The 24,537-nt window shown below is 37.8% G+C and overlaps 2 protein-coding genes across 5 annotated transcripts in view; both read right to left on the minus strand.

The window, feature by feature from the left end:
- Positions 1 to 1,265: 1,265 nt before the first annotated feature.
- Positions 1,266 to 2,622, minus strand: LOC102492685 (heterogeneous nuclear ribonucleoprotein A1-like). Its single transcript, XM_014582604.2, is given in 2 exon segments — positions 1,266 to 1,521; positions 1,593 to 2,622. Coding segments are annotated over 2 exon segments (1,122 nt in total). The 3' UTR covers positions 1,266 to 1,429.
- Positions 2,623 to 19,849: 17,227 nt separating this feature from the next.
- ZNF382 (zinc finger protein 382) overlaps positions 19,850 to 24,537 on the minus strand; it is a 28,427-nt gene continuing 23,739 nt past the window's right edge. For all 4 annotated transcript variants that reach the window (XM_014582591.2, XM_014582593.2, XM_014582592.2 and 1 more), the window contains exon 5: positions 19,850 to 23,038. In XM_014582591.2, coding sequence (XP_014438077.1) covers positions 21,618 to 23,038 — 1,421 coding nt within the window. In that variant the 3' untranslated portion in view covers positions 19,850 to 21,617. The remainder of the gene's footprint in view (positions 23,039 to 24,537) is intronic.

A 24,537-nucleotide genomic window follows, 5' to 3' on the forward strand; every position in this document is an offset into this window, starting at 1 on the left:
GGGATAGCCACACTGCAATCCCTTCTCCTCCATTCTCCTCTCGGGATCTTGGGCATGCACGCACACACGCCTGGCATGAGTTTTAAGCCACCAGGTCAGGGATGCAAACCGTGTTCAACTACGTGGGAGTCCAGCGACATAGCCATTACGCTAACTACTGGTCCTGGGTCTGGATCTTTGAATACCTCTCTAGGTTTAGAAAGTTTTCTTCCAGAATTTTATGGTATCAATGTTGTCATTGGTCTCTTCACCATTTGGGATACCAATGATCTGGATGTTTGGACATTTAATGGTATCTGGTATTTCTCATAAATTATTCTCATGTTTCGGGGGCTATTTCTCAGTCTTCATGGTGGATTTTTTAGTCCTGCAATTCTGTGTTCTACATTTGAGATTTGATCTTCTATATGATTTAGTCTGCTTTTATCAATGTTGTCATTGGTCTCTTCACCATTTGGGATACCAATGATCTGGATGTTTGGACATTTAATGGTATCTGGTATTTCTCATAAATTATTCTCATGTTTCGGGGGCTATTTCTCAGTCTTCATGGTGGATTTTTTAGTCCTGCAATTCTGTGTTCTACATTTGAGATTTGATCTTCTATATGATTTAGTCTGCTTTTAATACTTTCAAGGAGGCTTTGATTTCCTGTATTACAGCATTCATCTCTAACAGTTCTATTTGATTCTTTTTTATAATGATTATTTTTTCTTTCAGATCATGCATGAACTTCCTCACCTCCTGGTACTTGTTGACGCTTTTCTCCTGTATTTTCTTGAGTTCATTGTGTCTCTTCTATTGCATTTCTGTTAGCTTTGTCACTGTGAATATTCTAAATTTTTTTATTAGACATTTTTGTGAGTTCCATTGTATTGTCTGTGGATGAAGAGGAGCTATTGTTTTTTCTTAGGGGAGAGGTATTTTCTTGGTTTCTCATATTTCTCGTGCTTCTGTGGTGATTTCTGGTCATCTGAAAGGTTATACATTTCTTTCTAATATCTTTTTATTTATTTATTTATTTATTTTAGAGACACATTTATTCAGCGCCATGATCAGACTATTACATTTAGCAATCAACAGCATGGGTGCAAAAAAAAAAACAAAAAACAAAAAACAAAAAACAAAAAAAACCCCAAACTACATTAAAACCCTTTGTTGAAAAAAAAAAAAAAAAAAAACCTTTGTTGGAATGCTTTACACTTTCCACAGAACAGAAACTAAAATAACCTGTTATGCAATTAGTCACAAATACAGTCCTTGTATTTTGCCCATACACATGAGTATTGTCTAAAACATGTCTTCTTTGTAGCAGCTAGGCCCTGCCACCACTGTGCTTGGCTGAGTTCACAAATCTGTTGTAACCTGTAGCTTCCCTGTCACTTCTCTGGCTCTCCTCTCCTGCTAAGCTTTGTTTCCTGGCAGTTAATTAAAATCTTCTGCCACTGCCATAGCTACTGCTGCTGCTGGAACCACCATAGCCACCTTGATTTCGTGGTTTGGCAAAGTATTGGCCTCCACCTCCCTAAGGGCCCGAGCTTCTGCCTCATAGCCACCTTGATTTCGTGGTTTGGCAAAGTATTGTCCTCTACCTCCATAAGGGCTAGAGCTTCTGCCTCCAAAGTTGCCACCCTTCATGGGTCCAACATTTGAAGACTGATTGTTGTAATTGCCAAAATCATTGTAGCTTCCACCACCTCCAAAATAGTTTCCACTACCACCGCCAAAGCCACCTCCGCCTCCTCCGTTGTTATAGCTGTCATAGCTGCCACTCCTGTCATAGCTACTGCACTGGTTCCCATAATCCTGTCCACCACTTTCATAGCCTCTGCTTCCTCCAGAGTAACCAGGGCCACTTCCTCCATAACCACCATCATTATCAAATCCATTATAGCCATCCCCACTTCCACCGTATCCGCCACCACCATGGCTGCCACCAAAGCCACCATGACCACTGAAGTTTCCTCCATGACCAAAGTTGTCATTACCATCAAAACTACCCCCTCGACCACCACCGAAGTTTCTAGAACCACTTCGACCTCTAGGGCTGGAGGAAGCTCTAGCCATTTCTTGTTTGGACAGGGCTTTCTTTACTTCACAGTTGTGGCTATTTACAGTATTGTCTTTCTGAATGACAATCTTATCCGCAGAGTCATGATCATCAAAGGTCACAAAAGCAAAGCCCCTCTTCTTGCTACTGCCTTGGTCAGTCATGATTTCAATCACTTCGATTTTACCATACTGTTCAAAATAATCTCTTAGGCGATGTTCCTCATTGTCTTCTTTAATGCCACCAACAAATATCTTTTTCACAGTTAAGTGGGCACCCGGTCTATGAGAATCTTCTCTTGAGACAGCCCTCTTTGGTTCCACAACTCTTCCATCCACCTTGTGTGGCCTTGCATTCATGGCTACATCTACCTCCTTCACAGTGGCATACGTGACAAACTCAAAGCCCCTGGAGCACTTGGTGTTTGGATCTCACATTACCACGCAGTCTGTGAGCATTCCCCATTGCTCAAAATGGCTCCTTAGGCTCTCACTGGTTGTTTCAAAGCTCAACCCTCCGATAAAGAGTTTCCGCAGCTGTTCCAGCTCTTCAGGAGACTCGAACTTAGACATGATGGCAGTGAAAAGAGAGAGTTCCATGATGCTTCCCCGGTGGCGTCCACAGGCAGAAAGGAGTAATCTGATAAACATATCTCTTCCTAATATCTTGAAGTTTGATATGAGTGTTCAGAGTAGTGCACTCAGAGGTGATCTGCAGTTCCGCTTTTCTTCCTTTGTGCAGCAGATTCAGTGGGAATTGAAAAATATTATGACCCTAATAGCATTCAGGTGTTTGATTTCTGTTCACTTAGACCTGTCTAGACACTTAGTGCATGGAGGATGAGCAGCAAAGTGGTGAAGGTAAAAGAAAAAGGGAAAGAAAACAGAGAAAGAGAAAAAAGTATACAACCCCCCCAAAATTATTTATTTTTTTAATTTTACAGTTACCAGACTTTTACTTTATTTAAAGAATCATTTTATTGGGGCCGACAGGTGGTGTGGTGGTCAGGGCACCAGATTTCCACATGGCCGACCACAGTTTGGGTTCTGGACCTGGAAGCTTGCTTTCTCACTCTCTCTCTCTTTTAAAATTCATTTTTAAGTGTTATTTTAACTATTTATTTATAATTATTATTAATTTTTATTTATTTATCATTCACTGTATAGCAATACAGTACACAAAATGATATTTTCCATCTAGTATAAATTGTATCTTGGCTCAATCAAGGATATTACCATATATGTTATCATCAACAAATAATTTTCTATTTCTTGTTTCTTATATATTTTGTTTTCCCCCTTGGTTCCCTACCTCTAACCCTCTGCCAACTCCCCCTATTCTCCCACACTGTCTCTCCTATGTACAGTTGTTTTCCATACCTTTATTTTCACATTTTATTGATTCACTAAAGATCTTAATTAACTTAAAGACTTTTAATATCAAGCACAACTGATATATCCATATTTATGAATGCATGTTTGACTAGGTGTAAACCTCAGTGAATAAAGTGAATATACTATAAAGTAGGACCTTGCTGGGGCTATATAGCTTACTGTAGTTTGTAAATAGGTATTAATAGGTATTTTTTAATTTCAAAAACGTTTTAGTTTTAACAACTTAAAATTTTAAAAATGTCGAGAAATTTGCTTAAAACTTAAAGTCAGGAAAAAGGTTAGGATTCAGTTCAAATAGTACGTAAATGAACCTATCAACAGTTCAAGAGAAGACAAAAATTCTTAAATATGGAAATCAAAGCATCAAAGAAAATCAGTAATGTTTTAGTCTAAAGTAAAAAAATTCTACTTCACTAGTTCAGACTCACATAATTAATCTCTGTTCTATTGAATTTACAGTGTTACTGTAGTCTGATCTTTCCATTTAAACTCTGGATTTGTCTCTACCGTTAGGCTGGCCATTCTCTTGGTTGTTTGTTGTACTCTTATTTCTGTGTGTCCAACTTTATTTTTCCTGAAATAGCACTCCCTTCAGAACTTCTTGGAGAGCTCCTATGGTGTTTTTACATTCTTTCAGGTTTTGTTTATCTGAGAATGTTTTTGTCTTTTTCCCATACGAAAGATAATCTGGCTAGGTATGATATTCTTGGTTGAAATTGTTTTTCACTTAACACTTTGAATACATTTTTCTCATTCTTGCCTTGCTTGCATTGTTTCCAATGAAAGGTCTAATGTTACTCTTATGGGATATCCTTTGAAAGTAACTTGATGTTTCTCTTTTGCCAATTGTAGTATCTTGTCTCTTTCTTGGTCAATTTGGCTATGATGTGCCTTGGGAAAGATCTTCTTGGGTCGATTCTATGTGGGGTCCCTTTTAATTCTTGGGTCTGGATATTTGATTACCTCTTTAGGTTTGATAAGTTTTCTTCCAGGATTTCATGGAATAGATTATCGATGTCTTTATTAGTTTCTTCACCTTTTGGGATGCTGATGACCCAGATGTTTGAGCATTTAATGGTATCTAGTATTACTCGTATGTCATTCTCATTTTTGGGGGGTTATTTTCTCAGTATTTTTGGTCAATTTTTCCAGGTCAGAGATTCTATCTTATACTCCTGAGATTCGATCTTCTGCATGATCTAATTTGCTTTTGATATTTTCAATGGAAGTTTTGATTTCCTGTATTATAGCCTTCATCTCTAATAATTGTTTGATTCTTTCTTATGATGTATATTTCCTCTTTCAGATTGTGCAAGAACTTCCTCACCTCCGGTAGTTTGGTGTCTCTTTTCTCCTGCATCTTTTGGAGTTTGTTGTCTCTTTCTCTGGCCTCTCTGTTACTTTTGTCACTATTAATATTCTCAATTCTTTATCAGACATTTCTGTGAGTTCCCTTGTATTCTTTGTGGAGGAAAAGGGGTTATTCTTTTCCATTAGAGGAGAGATATTTTCTCCACTTCTCATATTTCTAGTGCCTCTGCAGTGGTTTCTGGTCATCTGATGGATAATACATTTTCCCCCCTATTCTTTGGAGTTAATGTTGAGCAATCAGGGGAATGCAAATGGAGGTGACCGGCAGTCTGGCTCCTGGCTAGACTGGGGAATAGGAGGGTCAAGTCTGGGCAGAGGGTCTTCAGTGGTCAACATACCTGAATGGGGCCACTTGGAACTCAAATGTAGATGCCTGCTAATTGGCTTATCCTGGCTCCTAGCTAAACTGGGGAGCAGGAAGATGAAGTCTGGGCAGAGAGTCTTTGGTCAAAATCCCTGAATGCGGCCACTTGGAACTCAAATAAAGATAGATGCTGATCGGCTTATCCTCTACTTATTTATTTTAAAATCAATAAATGAAAACCACAAGGCACAATCACATGTCACGTGAAAGTACTAGTTCCAGCTCCAATGGAGTCTTTGCCTCTCCTAAATGAGAAGGAGGAAAGGTGAGAATTACCAAGGTAAAGGAGGATGTGAACATCAAGAAAATACTTTACCTTAAAAAATTAAAAATAGGACCAGCATGTGGTGTGGTGGTTAAAGGTACTGGACTCCCGCATGGCCAACTGTGGTTCAAGTCTCAGACCTGGCAGCTTTGCTTTTTCTCTTTCTCTTTCTCTCTCTCTCTCGATTGCTCTGTTCTTCTCTGGTCATAGTAACAATAAGTGAATGAATAAATGAATATTAAATAAAATAATTTTAAAATTTAAAAATAAAAAACATGAAAAAACTGAAAAGACAGAAGCAGAGAGAAGGACATGGGGCCCTACCCACTCGGCTTTGGAGGGCAAAGTCTCACCCGAAATTTTTCATTAGTATGGTCCCTGACAATACTAGTTCCAGTTCCAATGGAATCTTTGCCTCTTCCACTTGTGGATGGGCTTTGAAGTATGACATCTCAGCAGAAATTATTCATTAGTTTAGTCCCTTAAAGCCCACACTGCAATTCTTATTCTGCCATTTCTCCATCCCATCAGGACTCTGGTCACACCTGTACCTGTGCCTGGTGTGTTCTCAAGCTGCCAGGGCTGGAATTTAAATCATGGTTAGCCATGTGGGATTTGGTTCCACATGCACAGTGCTTAATCCACTGTGCTACTAGACTGGCCCTTTATGATAGTCTTTAAAAATTGTAAAAATATGCATAATATTTATAATTTTATCTACTCAACTGTACAATTCAATGGCATTAAATACACTCATAATGTTATGTAACCATCACTGCCATCTATTTTCAACATTTTTTATCATCTCCAACAAAGACTATGTACCATTAAACAATAATGCTCTCTTCTCCCTTCTAGCTACTACTAGTTTCTATTATATTTTCTGTCTATATGAATTTACCTACTCTAAGTACCTCATACAAATGAAATTATATAATATTTGTTCTATGATTTACTTATTAAATATGTGTCTGCCTAATACTGAGCTAGAGTTGCTCCACTGCACATGCTGAGCCTTGGGGCTGGGATACACACTGTGAGCTTGTGTGCCTACTCTAGTGTGGGTGACCCGCCTTAGCTAGTGTTGGCGGAGGTGGTGGCAGCTGAGACACCAACAGGGCCTCTGCTCTGGCTGCATGGGCCCTTGCCAGGCCCCTGGGTGGCATAGCCAAGTGGGCGCTCTGAGTGCATTGCACATCCTTGGTGTGCCCCAGAAGCGAGGATGAGTGAGGATATTTATTACACAAAATACAGGTGAACTGCAGATGAAGAGAGGCACAGGGTGTCCACCTGAAAAGAATGGCTGCAGCAGACCTTACCCACTGAGTGTCTAAACAGGTCTAAGTGAACCGTAGCCAAACATCCGAATACTATTAGGGTCAACATATTCCTCAATTCCCACTGAATCTGCTGCTCAAAGGGAGAAAAATGGACCAGTAAAGAAATTGTAGATCACCTCCTCCTGCATGCTTCTGAATGCTCAGATTGAACTTCTAGATATTAGGAAGGAAATTATAACTCATCAGATGACTAGAAATCATTGCAGAGGTGCAAGAAATATGAGAAACCAAGAAAATACCTCTCCTTCAAGGGAAAATAATAACTCCTCTTCATCCACAGAGTACAATGGAACTCAGAAATGTCTGATAAAGAATTGGGAATATTAATGGTGACAAAACTAAAAGAGATGCAAGAGAAGAGAGACAATGAACTCCAGAAGATATAGGAGAAAAGAGAAGACAAATTCCAGGAGGTGATAAAGTTCTTGCATTATCTGAAAGAAGAAATAAATACACACCATAAAGAATAAAATGGAACCGTTAGAGCTGAAGGCTATAATAGAGGAAGTCAAAACCTCCCTTGAAAGTATTAGAAACTACTAGATCATGCAGAAAATAAAATCTCAGATGTAGAAGACAATCTCTGGACTGGAAAAATCTACCACAAAGACTGATAAAATAGCCCAAAAAAACAGAATAATTTAATTTAATAATCCAAACATCCAGATAATTGATATCCCAGATGGTGAAGAGACCAATAAGGGCATTGATAATCTATTCCATGAAATCCTGGAAGAAAACTTTCCAAATCTAGATCCATTCAAAGATCCAGACCCAAGAAATACAAAGGACCCCAAATAGAATTAACCCAAGACTATCTTTTCCAAGGCACATTATAGCCAGATTGACCAAAACCACCAGCAAAGACAAGATACTAAGACTGGCAAGAGAGAAACGTCAAGTTATCTACAAAGGGTATCCCATCAGGCTAACAGTAGACCTCTCATCAGAAACTATGATAGCAGGGAAAGAATGGGAAACTATATTCAAAGTACCAAGAAAAAAACCAATTTCAATCAAGAATATTATACCCGGCAAGATTATCCTTCGTATGGGAAGAAAAGACAAGAACATTCTCAGATAAACAAAACCTGAAATAATTGTCCGATAACCAGTGCTCCAAGAAGTTCTGAAGGGAGTACTATATCAGGAAAACTAAATACAGACACACAGAAATAAGAATTCAAACACAACTAAGAAAATGGCCAACTTAATGATAGGAACAAGTTTTGAGTTGAATGTTATCTTCCATAATTTAAACGGAAAGATTGGACCAGAACAGAAGATGGGTAAATACATGAGACTGAACTGGTGAAAAAATAATTTTATGACTTCGACTAAAACTTCGCTGATCTTCTTCTATGCTTTTTTCCAGAGTTGAGAATTTTTATCTTCTCTTGAGTTGTTGACAGGTCCATGTAACTACTAATTGAACAGAATCCTAAACTTTTTTTTTCTGGTTTTAAGTCTTAAGCAAAGTTCTCTTAACATTTTTTTATTTTGATTTATTAAAACTAAAACTTCCTTTTTTGAAATTAAAAAATATGTTAAAAATACCTATCTAATGACCATAGTAATCTATATAGCCTCAGCTAGGTGCTACTTTACAATATATTCATTCTACTCACTGAGTTTCATACCTACAGTCAAACATGTGTTCACAGATATGTATATATTAGTTGAACTTGCTGTTAGTAGTTAGATTAATTAAGATATTTTGTGAATCAATAAAATGTGGGGGAAAAAAGGAATGGAAAGCAACTGCAGATACCAGAGACAGTGTGGGAGGAGGGTGGGAAATGGCAGAGGGTGAGAAATAGGGGAAAAAATATGTAAGGAACAAGAAATGGAAAAATATCTGTTGACAAGAACATGTATGATTAAGCCACTATACAGTGTATTCTGGATGGGAAATTGGATTTTTGTATGTGGTGATGATGTTCAGTGAATGAATGTAAAATAATATATTAAAAAATGTATAATGTTTCAAAGTCCATCTATATTTTGGAATATATAAAAGTTTAATTCCTTTTTTTTTTTTTTTTGGAGAGGATTTTGCTATAGGGTGCATGCGCTTGCCAGAAAGACAGAGAGAGAGAAAGACAGAGAGACAGAAAGCAAGAAATCACCCCTCGGGGGGGGTGGCCACTCTGCAATCCTTCTCCATTTTTCTTTGGGATCTTAGACATGCACAAACACATGCCCAGTGTGAGTTTAAGCCACCGGGTCCAGGACTCAAACCACGGTCAACTACACGCGAGTCCAGTGACATAGCCATTACACCAACTGCTGGTCCCATAATTCCTTTTTATGCTGAATAATATCCCATTGTATGTATATACCACAGTTTGTTTATCTAGTCATCTGTTGATAGACATTCACATGATATCTACCTTTTGATTTGGCTATTATGAATGTGAATACTGCTATTATGAACTCTGGAGTGCCTGAATCAATGAATATATATAAATATAAATATATATAATATATATACACACACACATATATACACATGCACATATGTGTGTGTATGTGTATATATATGTGTATATATGTATATTAAATGATAAGTAGTAGTATTTCTTTTTTCATTCCTAATTTTAGAAATCTGAGTCTTTTATTTTTCTTCAATCCAGCTAATGGTTTGTCAATCTTTTCAAAGAACTGACTTGGGAACCAGCAGTTAGCGTAATGGCTCTGTCACTGGACTCTCATGTAGTCGACTGCGATTCGCGTCCCGGACCCGGTGGCTTAAAACTCATGCCGGGCGCGTGTGTGTGTGTGCCCAAGATCCCGAGAGGAGAATGGAGCAGAAGGGATTGCAGCGTGACCATCCCCCCTGGGGGGTGATTTCTCGCTTTCTGTCTCTGTCTGTCTGGCGAGTGCACACACCCTATAGCAAAAAAACTCTCAAAAAAAAAAAAAACAACAACAACTGACTTTTGGTTTTAGTAGTGTTGATTTCAATATTTTCTGTTGTGTGAAGAATTTTTGGTAGTGTATCTTGTAAGACAGATTATTAACAACAAAATCACTCAGTTTTTATTTGAGAAAGTCCATTTCCCCTTTTTTTTTGAAAAATAATCTTCCTCAGATAAAAAGATTCATTGTGTACAGATTGTACCCCAGCACTTTAAATATATCATCTCACTATATTCTGGCCTTTATTGTTTCTGATAAAAAATAAGCTATTGGAGCCAGCAAGTGGCATGGTAGTTCAGCTGCTGGACTCCCACTTGGCTGACTGCAGTCTGAGTCCCAGACCCAGGGGCTTAAAAATCATGTTGGGCATGTGCATATGTGCCCCAAATCCCAGGAGATTGCATAAGTAGGGATTGTGGAGTGGCCACCCTCCACTGGGGGGGGGGGGCGGCAGCGTGACTTCTCACTTTTCCTCATACTGTCTCTCTCCATTTCTTTGGTGAGTGTGTGAGCCCTACAGGGGGTTAAATTTTTTTAAAAAAAGAAGAAGAAATAAGCTATCAATTGTACTCGGTTAATCTTGGAAGTGATGAGATTTTATTCTTTTGCTACTTTCAAAGTTTGACTTTCACTTTTAGTAATTTTACTGTGATATGTGTATGTGACCAAAGTATCTTGAGCTTCATGGATTTTTCAGCCAATTGGGGAAATTTCAGCCATTTTTTCAATTTTTTTTTTCTGTTTCTCTTTTCTCCATTTACGTTGGTGTCCTACATTTCTCTATGACTCTGTACATTTATCTTCATTCTTTTTTCTCTGGTCTTTGAATTATGTAATCTTCATTTTACTGATTCTTTCTTTTCCTGCTCATATCTGCTATTTAACCCCTCAAGTCAGTTTTTCATTTTATTTTAGCTTTCAAGTCCCCAATTTCTATTTTGTTATTTTTGTAATTTCAATCTCTTCAGTGAAATTTTTTTCTTTGATGAAACATTATCATAATACCTTCCTTTACTTTTGAACCATGGTTTCCTCTAGATCTTTTAATGGCTATTTTGATGTTGTATCTGTTAAGTATGACATCTAGACCTTCTTACAATTTCTTTCACTTGCTCTTTTTTCTGTGTATAGGTCACACTTTAGGTTTCTTTGTGTGTCTCATAATTGTTTTTTTGTTGGGACTGGACATTTTAGATAATATATTGTAATATATGTTTAAAATATTGAGTGCTGATTCTCTACCTTTCTTTCCTGGATGTGGATAACCTGTGGCTCTCAAATGAACCCAGAATCTTTCTTATTTAATTTTAAAGTTGTGTAATAGAGTGATTTTTTTTTCCTATAGGGCATGTGTGCTCACTGGAGAGACCGAGACAGAGAAAAGAAAGTGAGAAACCATCTCCCATCCCGCTCCCCGGGGGAGATGGGTCATGCTGCAATCCCCTCTCCTTCATTTCCCTCTCAGGATTTTGGGCTTGCACACACACATGCCTGACATGAGTTTCAAGCCACCGGGTCTGGTACTTATACCACAGTTGACCATGTGTGAATCCTGCTGGCCTCAAGTGATGATGTCTTAAAGGGTAAAATATAAAGTATCAGGGTCATTTTTCCATACCTGCCTATACCATGTGGTTCCATGACTGTTTTTCTCTCTAGAACTCTAAAGATCAGAACCTGTTTTGGTGGCAAAGGCACAGGCAGCACTAAATGCAAAGGTATTTTGTAGGTTTCTAGTGAGACATCTCTTTTTAGGAGTGTAGACTTTAGCATGCCATATGGTGACTGCTTTTTTTTTTTTTTTTTCACAGAAGCAATCACCCAGTAGACCTGTGTATTGCATAGAATATCAATCTTTCCCCTGAGTACACTTTAGATCATATGCCATTGCCTGGTTTAGACACAAGCAATGGTCACAGGGTAAGAGTTGTTCTCTTGAGGCCTAGCATCAAGAAATGTTTTATGCTGGAATTGTGACATAGGGGTCAATCTGGATACAGATTAGTTTAGGCCAAGACACATGATTCAAGACTACTTTAAGAAGGACCTCAATCCCTTTTGGCCAGAACCGCCATCTTCCAGTAATTAACCAAAATGACGAACACAAAGGGAAACAGGAGAGGCACCCGATATATGCTCTCTAGGCCTTTTAGAAAACATGGAGTTGTTTCTTTGGCGACATATATGCGAATCTACAAGAAAGGTGATATTGTAGACATTAAGAGAATGGGTACTGTTCAAAAAGGAATGCCCCACAAATGTTACCATGGCAAAACTGGAAGAGTCTACAATGTTACCCAGCATGCTGTTGGCATTGTTGTGAACAAGCAAGTTAAGGGCAAGATTCTTGCCAAGAGAATCAATGTGCATATTGAGCATATGAAGCATTCTAAGAGCAGAGATAGCTTCCTAAAACATGTGAAGGAAAATGACCAGAAAAAGAAAGAAGCCAAAGAGAAAGGTACCTGGGTTCAACTAAAGTGCCAGCCTGCTCCACCCAGAGAAGAACTCTTTGTGAGAACCAATGGAAAAGAGCCTGAGCTACTGGAACCTATTCCCTATGAATTCATGGCATGATGGGTATTAAAAATAAACTAATCTGTGGTCTATTAAAAAAAAAAAAAAGAAAGACCTCAATCTGAGCCAGATCGCACATGGCCAACTAGGACTCAAATTCCAGCCCCATTAACTTGAAAAACATGTGAAGTGCATGTCTACCTAAAATCCTGACAGGATGGAGAAATGGAGAAGGGATTATAGCATGACCTTACCCCACTGAAGGATACTTTCTCCCTTTGTCTCTGTCTGGCAAGCACACATGCTCTCTGTGAATTTTAAAAATAAGAAAGAGGGACCTTGTGCAAATTATCAAATTTTATAACATAGGTCAGTTAAATCTGTGAGAGAGGCCTGGTAGGACTCAGCAATTATAGCACACAGCAGCAAGGCCCAAAACAAAAGCTCAAAGCAGGCAGCAGTACAGATCAAGCAGCAAGCTTGCCAGTAGGCAACAACTCAAAATATTTTTCTAAAAAGCAGTAGAGCTAGTTAGCAAGCCAAAGCATGGGAAGACAGACCTCTAGTATTGACAGTCAGTGCCTTAACACCCCTCTAGCTATACAAATTTTGCAGCCACCCTGTAAGTATGGCTAGACCTCATTCCAAAATTTGGTCTCAATGTTGTCTTAGTCCATATTGCATTGCTAACAGAAATTCCTGAGACTGGTTTTATTTAATAAAAGTAGAGGTTTAATGACCCACAGTTCTGGTAGCTAGAAAGTCCAAAGTCTTCACAAAATGGCAGAAGGCAGAACTTTTAGCAGAATGAAACATGGGCTGTATCTATATTGCTTTCTTTCTCTGCCATTCTGGTCTCATTCCCTCTGCTTATAAACCCTACCAGAACTCAATCTCGGCGGCCCCACTTAATGACATTATCACACTCAAAGGCCCCACCCTGGGACACCATCAAGGAATTAAACTTTCACTTATCTTTACAATGCAATCAAGTCCCAACACATGAATTTCTGGAGGATAGGCAATCACTTCCCACTAAGACTAAATTCTAAAACATGAAACTTTTGGAAATAAACCATTATCCCAACCATAACAGATGTCAACACAGATGTTGCCACACATACACCAAAACAGTATGGAAGGGCCTACTGCTCATAAAATATTTTGGCAGGAGAAGGGGGCAAGTTTCAAAGCAAATACAAAAACAGATTGAGAACAGGGAAGGGAGATTGGCTTGGGTTTTACTGTGCTTAGGAGATGGGGTTGGGTAAGTGTTACCATGCACAGAGGGGTTTCTAACTCTCGAAAGAGGGAACATTCAGCAGTCAAGCATCAACAATGGAATCAAACTATATTACACTGTATGTTGTCTGTTGCTGTGTAACTACCACAAATTTAGCACTTTAGGCCAATATAGTTATCTCATTTTCTGAGGTTCAGAAGTCTGAGCATGGCCTTGGTAGGTCCTTGATTTTCAAGGTCACTCATAAGGTTGCAATGAAGTTGAGCCAGGATTTTCCTGAAGACACAACTGGGGAAAGATCTTCTTCTAAGCTCACATGATTATTTGCAGGATTTACAGTTCACTGCAGGTTGTTAGACTGAGAACCTCTGTTTCTTTCTGGTTGTTGTCCAGGAGCCAATGTTAGTTCATTGCCATGTGGATTTTTTTCTAAGTGGAGTCTTGTGTCATCAAAGCCAGCAAGGGGTGGAATCAATAAAAAGATTCTGCTATCAGGAAGGAAATTACAAACTTCTGTAATTAATAATGAAAGTGACTTCTCATAACCTTTGCCATATTCTATTGGTTAGAAGCAAGTTATTAAATCAGCTTATGTCCACAGGGAATGAATTACAGAAGCGTATGAGTGTCAGTACTCAGAGATCATTAAGGGACATCTTTTTCTTTTTCTTTTTTTTTTAAGTTTGTTTATTGGGTCATTGGAAAAGACATGATGTATTTTTCTGTTTTTCTATGCAAAAAATGTGTCATGACTTTTCTGACAATCCAATATTTATTAGGAGATCCGGCCAGTCAGAATCATAGACATGTGCATGTGCCCTACAGGTATAGATTGATCCAGGAACTAAATCCCATCTTCCATAGGGCTCCAGGATCACACAATGGTATGCTCATCCTGCACCATCATGGCTGGCCCTATTAAGGGGCATCATAAGTCTTCCTACCACAGGGATCCACGACCATTTACTTTAGCAACTGTACATTGGGAAAAGTAGAAACCCAGACTTCTTAAGGACTATCACACAAAGGGTCTGAGTTAATGTCAATACCCAGAAGCCCAAAGCATTATCATAGTCCATGTGTTAGAACAGAAGCATGTGAGGGTCAGGTAAAAGAGTTCTGGGCAAAGTCTAGCTTAAAGTCATTCTAATGGGTCCACACATTACATGGTTGTCATTGTATAGATACTTCAGAGTTGGAGTAACTCCATATATTAGGTCCTTGGCCTATAGTTTAAGAACTATCTATTATAGTGTAAAAGACCAAGTGGAAGTCTCTAAAATAACTCCCTGTCTTCTCAAATTATAATAGTATACGAGAAACTGCATCATGTCTCAGGGAAGTGATAAAGATTATGCAGGATTTACAGTTCACTGCAGGTTGTTAGACTGAGAACCTCTGTTTCTTTCTGGTTGTTGTCCAGGAGCCAATGTTAGTTCATTGCCATGTGGATTTTTTTCTAAGTGGAGTCTTGTGTCATCAAAGCCAGCAAGGGGTGGAATCAATAAAAAGATTCTGCTATCAGGAAGGAAATTACAAACTTCTGTAATTAATAATGAAAGTGACTTCTCATAACCTTTGCCATATTCTATTGGTTAGAAGCAAGTTATTAAATCAGCTTATGTCCACAGGGAATGAATTACAGAAGCGTATGAGTGTCAGTACTCAGAGATCATTAAGGGACATCTTTTTCTTTTTCTTTTTTTTTTAAGTTTGTTTATTGGGTCATTGGAAAAGACATGATGTATTTTTCTGTTTTTCTATGCAAAAAATGTGTCATGACTTTTCTGACAATCCAATATTTATTAGGAGATCCGGCCAGTCAGAATCATAGACATGTGCATGTGCCCTACAGGTATAGATTGATCCAGGAACTAAATCCCATCTTCCATAGGGCTCCAGGATCACACAATGGTATGCTCATCCTGCACCATCATGGCTGGCCCTATTAAGGGGCATCATAAGTCTTCCTACCACAGGGATCCACGACCATTTACTTTAGCAACTGTACATTGGGAAAAGTAGAAACCCAGACTTCTTAAGGACTATCACACAAAGGGTCTGAGTTAATGTCAATACCCAGAAGCCCAAAGCATTATCATAGTCCATGTGTTAGAACAGAAGCATGTGAGGGTCAGGTAAAAGAGTTCTGGGCAAAGTCTAGCTTAAAGTCATTCTAATGGGTCCACACATTACATGGTTGTCATTGTATAGATACTTCAGAGTTGGAGTAACTCCATATATTAGGTCCTTGGCCTATAGTTTAAGAACTATCTATTATAGTGTAAAAGACCAAGTGGAAGTCTCTAAAATAACTCCCTGTCTTCTCAAATTATAATAGTATACGAGAAACTGCATCATGTCTCAGGGAAGTGATAAAGATTAGTGTCACTCTAAAGATCTAAAGGAGGGACCAGCAAATGGAGTAATGGTTACATAGCTGAATTCCCATGTAGTTGACTGTGGTTCAAGTCCCAGACCTGATGGCTTAAAACTCACGCTGGGTGCGTGTATGTACATTCCCAAAATCCCAAGAGAATGGAGAAGGGATTGTGGCATGGCCATCCGCCTCTGGAGAAGTCATTTCTCATTGTCTCTCTGTCTCTCCAGTGAGCACATGTGTCCTATAGCAAAAATATCTCTGGGAAAAAAAGATCTGAAGGATATAAATTTAGTGGTCAGTATTATATCTCACTATCATGTCTGTTTTATGCATCACTCTGGTGAATGCTTCTGGGCAATGCCTTTAGACTACAGAATACTTGGTTCAAAGGCTTGAATGAGTCTTCAGATAGACTTTGTTTGTCTGTTTGTTTTAGTTGCAAGAGTGTGCATGTGCTCACCAGAGAGAGGGGGAGAAAGCACCTCCCAGTGGGGTGTGCTTTCTATGTTGTATGGTATCTCATACAACATAGCATCTTATTTTTATTTTCTGTAAAATGAATGCTTTATAGAAAAAAATGCAGGAGTTGGCCATAACAATGGGATAAATGGTCATATCACATGCTATATGATTTAGAAGTTCCCCTGATATAGCACTGGAGTGACCTTCTGAAAGTACAATCAAGGTAAACCTTCAAATGACATATTCTGTAAAGGTGGCATAACATCCTACAGAATGCAGTATACACGTAAAAAGACCTTAATGTGGCACTATGTTGCAAATAAGAACATACTGAGAACAATGGGTAGAAGCAGGATTGGCCCCATTTAGTGATTTCCGGTGATTGCATGTGTATTGACTGGTTGGTAAGCCACTGTTAGTTCTGCTGGAGAATGCCCCACAGAACACACTACCTGTGTGTTCACAGCATACATAGGTAACCCCTGACATGAAGACTGCCCCTCTAGTCTAGGGCTGACCATCTAAATGGAGGTTATAAACATGGGGCAAATGCAGTGTGTTCTAGTGCTGTGGGTGAGGAATAAGTTATTATGAGACTAGGTGGGCAAGAAGAGAGAGAGGGAGTGTGTGTGTAGGCTACTGGACATACAATTCAGAAGTCAGTCTCGATCCAGTCTTGTAGCCTAGTGGTTAAGGGAGCCAGATCCCATATGGCCAACTATGGTTCAAATCCTAGCCCTGTGGCTTGAAAAACACACCCCTCAAATCTCAATGGGATGGGGAAATAGAAGAGATTACAGCATGACCCCACTGGGATGTGCTTTCTCCCCCTCTCTCTCTGGGGAGCACATGCACACTCTTGCAACTAAAACAAACAAACAAACAAAGTCTATCTGAAGACTCTTTTGGAGGGACAAATCAGGAGATCCTGTGGATGAAGATGAAGAACAGATCTAGAGTTTTATTTATTAAAAGAAATTTAAAACAGTACAATTCACTGTTTTTGGTGTGTTTATATTTATATGATCTTTTTTACACATGCTTCTGATTTTATATCTATGAACACAAACAATATACAAAACAACTTCAACATCTTAGGTAATTCTCTTGTGCATTCCTTTGTATTCAGACCCTCCTTCCCACCCCAAACTCTAGGCAACCACTTAACTTTATTCTTATATTTTTGCACTTTTTAGAATGTAATATAAGTGGAATCAACAGTATGTAACTTTTTGGGACTGAGTTCTTTCCTTCAACACAATACATCTGAGGCTCATTTATAATGTTGCATGTATCAGTAGTTCATTGTTTTAATTAGCGTTCCATTGTATGGATGTACCACAATGTATTGATTTACCCACTGAACACTTGGCTTGTGTCTAATTTTGGGTAATTATAAAGGATACTATAAATGCTCATGTATGTTTTGTGTGAATGTAAGTTTTCATTTCTCTATGATAAATACTTGTAAGTGGAATTGCTGGGTCATATGAGAAGTGTATGTTTAACTTTTAAGAGACTGATCAATTGATTACCAGTGTCTTTACCATTTTGCATTCCTATTAGCAGTGTATGAAAATTCTGATGTTACAAATCCTTGTCACACCTAGGCTTATGAATATGTCAAATGGTGGACCATTCCAGATAAATGTTGCAGGCCAGGGTTGCGGCCTGTGTATTTGCTGTTGCAAGTTATTTATAAGGCAGGCATTAGAAAGCCTGATGCTATTGCTAGACCAGAAATTGAGTGAGGAAACTCAAGTACTGACTGGCAAGAAAGGGTCACATTCAAGATATACTGTGCACTATGTGACACTGGGGCACAGGAATTAAGGAGATGTACTTGTTCACATATATTATCAGAAAACACACAGGAATTATAAGAACCACGTTTATAGGATGGAGGTGGTTTATAGTTGCACTGGAAAACTCCAATATTATCTCATGGTAGCTGGATGTTTAGCTTTGATTCTTGGTTGATATAAATGCAGTGAGATATATGAAGTATTGTTTAGTTTGATACTCCCTTGGAGACCTCCAGAGCTGGTGAGCTTACTGATGGTTTTCAACACACAAACTGATTTAGACAGCCTGTCTTGACTTTGCATCAAATGAACAGAGAGGCATAAAATCCCTCTCAGAGAACTTCTGCCTTGAGCTCTCCCAAAGACAAGTTTCATACAGATCTTAGTGGTCCAATCCAGAGACAGTGTGCAGTCTTTGTGTGACTAAAGATACCAGAGAACTTGCATCTGGATGGTTCTCAGTCACCCTCTTCTATGATCTGCACCCCAACGCCCAATGCCAATGCTTATTTATACTTTCCTTCTCTTGCTGCTCCACATCTTTTGCTTTAAAATTAAAAGCATTACATAAGTATGCTCTGTGGAGTCTTGTAGTGCTTTAGAGTGATGAAATCTTTGTGCATATCTTACAATTTGCAGTTAGGTGTGCAAAATATAAATTTTCAAAATGATTCCTATTTTTTTGCATATACTTTGGAGTAAGTAGACTTGGATTCTAATACCATGTTTATTTACTCTTCAGATCTGCTCATTGAACAATAGACCTGTTACATCTAAAGTCTTTATTTCATATATTAATTCATAAGGTGAAAATCTGCCAATATTAATGCAAAGACAGTTCTCAACTTCTTTAAAAGAAAACTTTAGGCAGAATTATGGAATATAGCCAAATGCCACTAGATGCCATTATGTGAACTATTGACCTAAAATTTCATAAGAGGCAGCTTATATGTAAATAGCTGTTTTAAAATGAAAACTCACTGAGACTTTCTTTATTCAAAAGTACCACATGCAAGGACATAGCTATACTTATCTCCAACGGATTTCACGTCTTGATTTCTCCCTGCACAAGAACCACATAAGAAATAACTTGGCATGGGATGTTTTGAAGATAGACTTGTCTCCATCTTTATTTTCCACAGCAAGTCTTTGCAGTTATTTTCACTTTTATTTTTTTGCAAAATTGAGAAGTATGCATTTGTAGAGGTAAGTTAACCAAGTTGATAAACGTTTACTGGCAGAAAATGAGGAAAATATACACACATCTCCCTCAATTGAACTGTTATTAAATATGCACTTGTAAGCCAAAAATACAGTCAAATCTTCAATTTTAGCTGGAGAAAGTCTCTTTAAATCTAAATGATGTATAGCAATTAAATGTATTAATAATAATAATAATAAAAATAAAGAAAAAACTCTTCAATTGTATTTTGGGGCCAGTTTTTGCTCAGTACAAAATCACCTAGTAATCACACCTTTGCTCATTGACCCTGGAATCCAAATATTTATACCTTTTATTTTTACTATTTAAATAGATACTAACAAATTAAGTTTCCTTTCTTTCTTTTTTAGTTGTTTTGCTACAGGGCACATGCATTCATCAGAGAGAGAGAGAGAGAGAGAGAGAGAGAGAGATATCTAGAGAAATCACTCCCCAGGGGTGATGGACACACTGCAAGCCCTTCTCTTCCATTCTTCTCTCAGGATTTTGGAGATGCAAACATACGACCCTGGCGTTTTTCTCAAGTTGCCAGGTCCAAGACTCAAACCACAAAGTTGGCCCTGTGGTATTCAACACCCAAACCACCATCGCACCTGGCAGCCCAAGTTTTCTTTTAATCACACAATCAAATTTAATAATAATAAAAGAAACTACTTTGTGGATAAGGAATTTGGGAAGGCCTCAAGCTGGGTAGTTCCTGCTTGGGATCTCTTTTGTGGTCCTACCTTGATGTGTCAGAAGGGACTAATCATCTGAAGATTAGACTGTCCAAGAAGGCTTACTCACAGGCTGGAAGCTGCTGCTGACTGATGGCTGGGAGCCCTACTGGGGCTGTTGACCAGGGTGCTTACACAGAGACTCTCTAACAATACAGTCTCAGTATGGTTGACCTTCTATCATGGAAGCTAGTTTTCCCTATAGTTAAGAATCCCATGCCTCATTTGTTTCCTTTTAAATCTTCCTTTCTTTTGTATGAATTCTATGATGTTGTATAGGGAGTGAGCTATGGCTACTCATTCTTACAATAATTTCATTTGAAGAATTCCCATCCAGTATGAATTCCCTGGTGTTGTATAAGACTTGAGCTATGAATAAAGTATTTTCATATTGCCTGTATATGACTGTAAGATATAGGCCATGGGTGGAGACTGTATCTTCTCTCACTCCCAACCCTCAACATAGTCACAGGATTTTTCTCCTTTCAGAATTCTCTGAAGTTGAGCAAGAAAAATGCTGGATGCTTCTCTTTCTCTAGAATAACTTTTGATTTTAAATAAGATACTATCTTTGGTTAAAGACAACCTTATATTTATTATATTTGTCTAATATTGTATTAAGATTTGTGCAGTGGCTAAAAGCCTTTTTACTTAGTCACATTCCCAATTTTCACGGTATAATTTTATAGACTTCCTCTCTGGCATGAATTCTCTAGTCTGCATTATTATCATATTGATAATATTCACAGTTGTTTCCTTTCAAGAGTGAATTATCTCATGCTGTAAAAATTCTGTGTTCTTTGGAAATATTTACCAAATCTGACTGAACATACATGTCCCCTAAGACCCAGCAATTCCACTCCTAAGTATATATATAAGAGAAATGCATATAGGTATGTTAAAAGACAAATATGTTCTTAGAAGCATTATTTATTATGACTCTAAGCTATAAACAATATAAACAGTAGAATGGATAAATTGTGATACGGTCATATGATGGGATTCTACATAGAATGAAAATAAATAACTTCTGTCAAATGCACTTATGATTAGACTCAGAGACATAATGCTGAGTGAGACATGTATATGAAAGAATACATGATATATAATCCAATTTATATAAAGGTTTATAATATGTAAAACCTAATGTATAATATTAGAATTGAGAACTGTGGTTAACTTTGAGGTGGTAACAACTAGTTTTATCCCATATTTGCAATAAGAAATGTAGTGCACACCTTTCTTTTAAAGCATTTCTACTCACAGTATAATCTGTGGACCACTGCTGGTTGGCCAACTGTTTCCATTTTAAAAGTTTATAGTAATTTGGCAGAGGAACTTTTCATCTTTTCAACATACTAATTAAAAGATTGGGACTTATATTTTCAATAGTTTTTGTCATTTGATTTGTCAGGTAATATTTTTTATGTGTACTTTTTACAGACTAGCAAACACAGATAGATATGTGGTATATACCTTGAATTGTTGAATATTACTACACTTGTAACATCATGGATAGGGTTTACTATGACTTAAGAAGTTCTTACAAAAAAGTCACATTACTTATTGAATTCCCATGGTTTCTACCTTGTGAGTTTTCTGATGGACAATGAGGTTTGACTTACAACTAAAGAACTTTCCACATGCTTTGCATTCATATGGTTTTTCCCCTGTATGAGTTTTCTGATGGCGGATGAGATTCGATTTCCTACTAAAGGCTTTTCCACATTGAGGACATCCATTGGATTTCTCTCCTGTGTGTATTCTCTGATGAACAGTGAGGATTGCTTTCTGGCGGAAAGACTTGCCACATTCATTACAAATGTAGGGTTTTTCTCCTGTATGAATTCTCTGATGGAGAGTAAGGGTTGTCTTTTGGCAGAATGACTTCCCACATTCATTACAAATATAGGGTTTCTCTCCTGTGTGAGTTCTCTGATGTACAGTGAGCGTTGTCTTCTGGATAAATGCCTTCCCACACTCATTGCATTGATATGGTTTCTCTCCTGTGTGTGTTCTCTGATGATCAATGAGGTATGACTTCTTTCTAAAGGCACTTCCACATTGAGTACATTCATAGGCTTTCTCCCCTGTATGTGTTTTGTGATGTCTAGTGAGTGTTGCCTTCTGGCGGAAAGACTTCCCACAATCAATACAAAGATAGGGTTTTCCCTCTATATGTGTTTTTTCATGAAGAGTGAGGGCTGTTTTCTGACGGAAGGCTTTTCCACACTGATTGCAAACATAAGGTTTCTCACCTGTGTGAATTCGCTGATGTTCAATAAGGTATGACTTCCTTCTGAAGCTATTCCCACAGTAAGGACATTGAAACGGTTTCTCTTCTGTTTGAGGTCTCTGATGCAAGATAAAAACAGGCTTTCTGCAGAGGAATTTCCCATATTTGTTGTATGTAGAGGATTTCTTTTCCATAAGATTATGTGCATGAATGCCAAGATTTGACTTTCCTATGAAGGCAATCTCATCTTTATTGTATTCAAAGGTTCTTTCTCCTTTGTGAATCCTAGTATGTGTAAATAACATTCCTTGCACAAAAGAGGGTTTTTCACATTCATTATGTTCAAATGATTGCTCTGGAGTTTGAAACTTCTGATGGTGCATAAGCTCCTGTTTACCATTGACATCTCTTTCTGTGTGTTTATGGAGATTCATTGCAGGATGAATTTTATCATGCTTAGTATTAAAGAGAGATTTCTCCCATCCATTACTCTCAATAAACTTCTCTCTTAAAGGATTATTTTTAGGGACTATTCCTGAAATATTTTTCAAAATCTTTCCATCAGGCTTATATTCATGTACTATTGTTTTTGAAATAACATGGTGTTTGCCTAGAGCAAGTGTCTTCTCATAAATATTGCTTCTCTCCTTAATTAATTTTTTGTGGTTGATGAATACGACTGATCTAGAATGCTTGTCCTGGTATTCTCTGAACTTCAGTAAAACATCTTCAGCTTTCCCATCTTCTTCTAGAAAAGAATACCATTAATGATACTGTAAGTCTTCACATAAATGCTATGGACGGGGATATATACAAGTGGGTGGGACTATCTTGCTATTATGGTCTACAAAACAGTCAGAACAAATTACCTCTTGGTAGGGAAACCACAAAAAATATAATCACAGATGCTGCTATACTGTTAAAACAAGGAGAAATCAGCATGAGCAAAGAACACTTGCATCTTTGGCATGTTGTAAACTGAAGTTCACTGAGAAGATATAATAAATACATGGACAAATGAACAGAAGACAAAGAATGGCCAAAGAGAAATTGTTTTTGAGATGTGAAGATTCAAAGATAATGTAGTGACTCTATGAAGGGTACTAACCAGTAAGCAATGTGACAAGGAAAATTATTTAGGCAGGAATAAAAATATATATATTTACCACTTCATGCCTAAATAAGTATTGAAATATGCTTCCACTTGTTTCTTCCTTACTTCCATTTAGTTCATCCATGGTAAATGAACTTTCTCAAGCTCACTTCCTAGTGTTTAATAGGAACACTAGTCTATAGCTTAAGCCCTAGCTCTCCATATAACTGTAGTTTTTGTCTTGAAAGCATAGAATCAGAAAAACATATTCTCACTAGGAATTATAAAATAAAACAGAAGACAAAGTATACCGGCAACATGAATATAATCACTATTGTATTCTCATTGCTGCTATCATCAATTTATTCTTCCAAAGATGGTTAATAATAAAATTCTCCTGACTATTAATTCTAACTGTTCCTCCTTCCAATTTGGGGAATTATTTTCTGTTTTAAAAAAAAGGAAAGATGGATTCAAGTGTTCTTCCCGATGTAGTAACATATCAAAATTGCTACTTCCTACTGAGGCTCTGAATAATTGGGATTCTTCAGTGACGTACAGGGTACCAATTAACCTTAACTATTATTTTTCTACAAATTCTTGACCATATATTTCTATTGTTACCTTACTACCACCCATATTTGGTGGGCAAATTTAAAGATGGATTCATCTTAGCTATGAATTGCATTTTTATTTATAACAGACCCATAGAGAAGATAACTAGAAGTTCTATGTTTGATATTTTTCTGGACTCTGCCCTATGTACCTCTTCCTTTGACTAATTATTTTTTAAGTTCATGATAAAAGCATATGAGTGCATATGAGAGAGAGACAAAGAGAAAAAGCAAGCAAATGCTTGCTCACCCCCAATAAGGTCTAGTCTATGACCCCAATCCCCCAGACCTCTAGCTCATCAGTATCCTAGGCACACACGTGTGCATGCCCAGCGTGATCCGCTGGGGATTGGAACCACATTTATCCATGTAGCTTGAACTGCAGTTGCCATACTACCAACTGTGCAACACAGGCTGGGTTCCTTGGAAATTTTTTTTAAAAAGAGTTAATTAATGAATTATTATTTCTCTTTTACATTTTTTTTTTTGGAGAGGTTTTTGCTATAGGGTGTGTGCACTCACGAGAAAGACAGAGAGAGA

Source organism: Tupaia chinensis, unplaced genomic scaffold (genome assembly GCF_000334495.1).
Source record: "Tupaia chinensis unplaced genomic scaffold, TupChi_1.0 Scaffold143654_1, whole genome shotgun sequence".
In the NCBI taxonomy this organism is placed as follows: domain Eukaryota; kingdom Metazoa; phylum Chordata; class Mammalia; order Scandentia; family Tupaiidae; genus Tupaia; species Tupaia belangeri.